Source organism: Chinchilla lanigera, unplaced genomic scaffold (genome assembly GCF_000276665.1).
Source record: "Chinchilla lanigera isolate Chin_1 unplaced genomic scaffold, ChiLan1.0 scaffold00202, whole genome shotgun sequence".
Lineage (NCBI taxonomy): Eukaryota > Metazoa > Chordata > Mammalia > Rodentia > Chinchillidae > Chinchilla > Chinchilla lanigera.
This window is the reverse complement of record NW_004955603.1, coordinates 107,205-110,133: the sequence shown is the minus strand read 5'-3', so window position 1 is coordinate 110,133 and position 2,929 is coordinate 107,205. Positions and strand designations below refer to the sequence as shown.

The following is a 2,929-nucleotide window of genomic DNA, read 5'->3' as shown; positions in this document are numbered from 1 at the left end:
ACAGTGGAAAATCCAATATATTCAAGTGCATAAAAATTAGTTTAATGTAAAACGTGATACTACGGTACCTTGGTTCATGACCTTAATTTGTTTCATGATCTTGGGGAAGATATGTGTTTGAGTGGGGAATATTGCCACAGTTGTGTTTGTCACCTGATGTGGAGTTTGTAAACAGAAACGAAAGTTTTTCAAATGTTTTTGTTTGAGAACCAAATTGTTTGCAAACAGAAGCATACATGAACCGAGGTGTATATGTAAATTATTTAAAAGCACTAAAAGGACATGGGATAATATACCAAAACAATGACACAGCAACCAGGCAGCTTTTGATTGAAGGTAGACTCTACCAATTTTTATGTGCATAACTAATTACCTCGTGAATACATTCTCCTGGATTGTAAGAAAAGCACAGTAGTAGCTATGTCTTGTGGATGAGGATATTAGTTATATAACATATGACCAGTGAGATGCAGAAAAACCACATCAATCTTGGGAACTGTCCTAACCCCAAAAAATATATACTTGAGAAAGAAATTGCCTGAGAGAAATGTCATGATAAAGGGAATTTCACATTAACTAATATCCACAATTCATGTTATCACGCAGAAGCCTCTGTTTAAGAATTCGAATCCTGAACAGAGTAAATGACAGAATGGCCTCTGGAGCTGTTTATATTGTAATAATTTTCCTTGTTCAGATTTTCATTGGAACCCTGGGGAACCTCTCTCTCTTAGGTAAATATTTATTTCTTTTCCTCACTGGATATAAGACAAGATCCATAGATTTGATTGTTATGCATCTGACTGTGGCCAACTTCTTGGTGATTCTCTCTAGAGGGATCCCAGAGACCATGGCAGCTTATGGGTTGAAAGGCTTCCTCAGTGATTTTGGGTGCAAATTTGTTTTCTATGTTAGCAGAGTGAGTAGGGGTGTAGTCTTTGGCACCACCTGCCTCCTGGGTGTCTTCCAGGCCGTCATCATCAGCCCCAGCAACTCTAGGTGGGCAGAGTTGAAGATGAAGTTTCCCCAGTATATAAGCACCTTCACTGTCCTCTGCTGGGTCCTGCACTTGGTGTTGAACATTAGTTTCTCTGTGAGTTTGACTAGCAGTTCGAAGAAGAAAAACCTCACAAATAAAATAGACTTTGCTTACTGTTCAAATCCACATACCATGAAAGGGATATACGCAGGATATGCAGTGTATACCACCATCATTGATGTTTTGTGCATGGGGCTAATGCTCTCAGCCTGTGGCTCTATGCTTTTCATCTTGTGTATGCACAAGCGGCGGGTCCAGCACATGCGTAGGACCAGCAACTCCTTCAGATCCTCTCCTGAGACCAGAGCCATTCACAGCATCCTTCTCCTGGTGAGCATCTTTGAATTTTTCTATTTCCTGTCTTGTATCATACAAATATATGTGACTTTTTTTAGTCATTCAAGAATCTTACTGTTCACTCTTGGTGCTTTCATAAATGCATGTTTCTCAACTGTATATCCCTTTGTATTCCTAATTCATGGTCATTATGTATCTGGAATTTGCTGCATCTAGTCTGAAAGGAGCAGAGTCATCTAATGGCAAGAGAAACAACACAGGCAGTGTCTGATTTTCACCACGTTGAATCACTGATAACTCAACCCTCATTCTCATTCTCACAAAAGTAAAGATAAGGCCTTAACTCTTTATTTTGCTTCTTTAAATCTTGTGTTCTTGAGTTGACTAAAAGGAATCCCTGTCCATCCCTGCCTCTTCTAGAAGCTATTTACAGCCTTCTTAGTAGCAGAGAGACTACAGCCTTCTGTTCGTCCGTGACCATAGCCCCAAATGGGATATGAGCCTCCCTTGAACCTCCTCTGTCTGGAAGCCTCAGCTGAGGCTGTCTGTAAAATACTCACAGGTGTGGATCATGTTGGTGTTTGGATGAACAATGAAAACCCTTTTAGTTGCCAAAATTTGGTAATCTGAACATGCATGAGTTAAAAATGTTGCAGAATTTTCATTTTAAACTTTGAAATTCTCAATTCCAAGATGTAGTCTTGGCTCACTGCTATGTGCTCTCCTCTTGCTTCTAATTTGGTGGGTGTAAGCCTGTTGCACAGGGTGTTAGTGGGTGCCTGTTGCAGTCTCTGCTTCTTCCACTTCCCACAGCCAGTCTCTGATCTACCGTCTTTGGACACAGTGCTACCCACACTGACCTGAGTCCCACAACAGCCCTCTCCCTGCTCTGCGTGTCTGGGGAGACTCATCACCTCTAGGCAGGTGTTTCCAGAGACTCCCTATACTTGCTGCAAGTATGTGGCAAGAAACAAGGAGGACGGCTATCAGGACCAGAGCAGGACAAGTCTCTAGGAACCAGGAAGGGTGTGATGGTGCAGGTAAATCGGAACTGCAAGACACACATGAGTCAGTACTGTGGTCTTCACATCTTTTGCCAGTTATCACTAATGTTTAGAATTTCTCCCTTTTGCCTTACTTTATGTTTGAACTTTTTAACTTGCAAAATCACCTTGTGTTTATTTTACATTAATTTTTTTAACTTACTAAGGTGTGGCTTTATTTTCTTTCACCTAATGTCACTTTAGTTTAATCAAAATAATTATTCCTTAGTGTTTGCACTATTATGCATATTGTTATGAAATGCTTTATGAGTAAATCAAGTCACACACAGATACACATACACATACATATATGTATATATTCCATATAGGTTAGAAATGGTTTGTATTTCTGGCTAACCATTTATGTTTTATCTCCTAGCATTGCTTTTTTGTAAAATATGTATTGTAATAAAAATTGGAATATAGCATCATACTTTGTAAATATGCTTTTTATATACTTTTATATTATTGATGATTTTTAAGATATTCAATTTCAAGATCTTTGTATAGATGATCATATTTAAATATTATAGTTAATCATTATATAAAT

The 2,929-nt window shown here is 38.6% G+C and overlaps 1 protein-coding gene across 1 annotated transcript; it reads left to right on the top strand.

The window, feature by feature from the left end:
• Positions 1-652: 652 nt before the first annotated feature.
• Positions 653-1,552, top strand: LOC106147630 (vomeronasal type-1 receptor 2-like). Its single transcript, XM_013510082.1, has one exon. It carries the CDS (start codon positions 653-655, stop codon positions 1,550-1,552), a length of 900 nt encoding a protein of 299 aa, XP_013365536.1.
• The last annotated feature ends 1,377 nt before the right edge of the window (positions 1,553-2,929 follow it).

Bases quoted from the DNA above. Each gene is read 5' to 3' on its own strand.
- LOC106147630 (XM_013510082.1), top strand. From the start codon at position 653: ATGGCCTCTGGAGCTGTTTATATTGTAATAATTTTCCTTGTTCAGATT.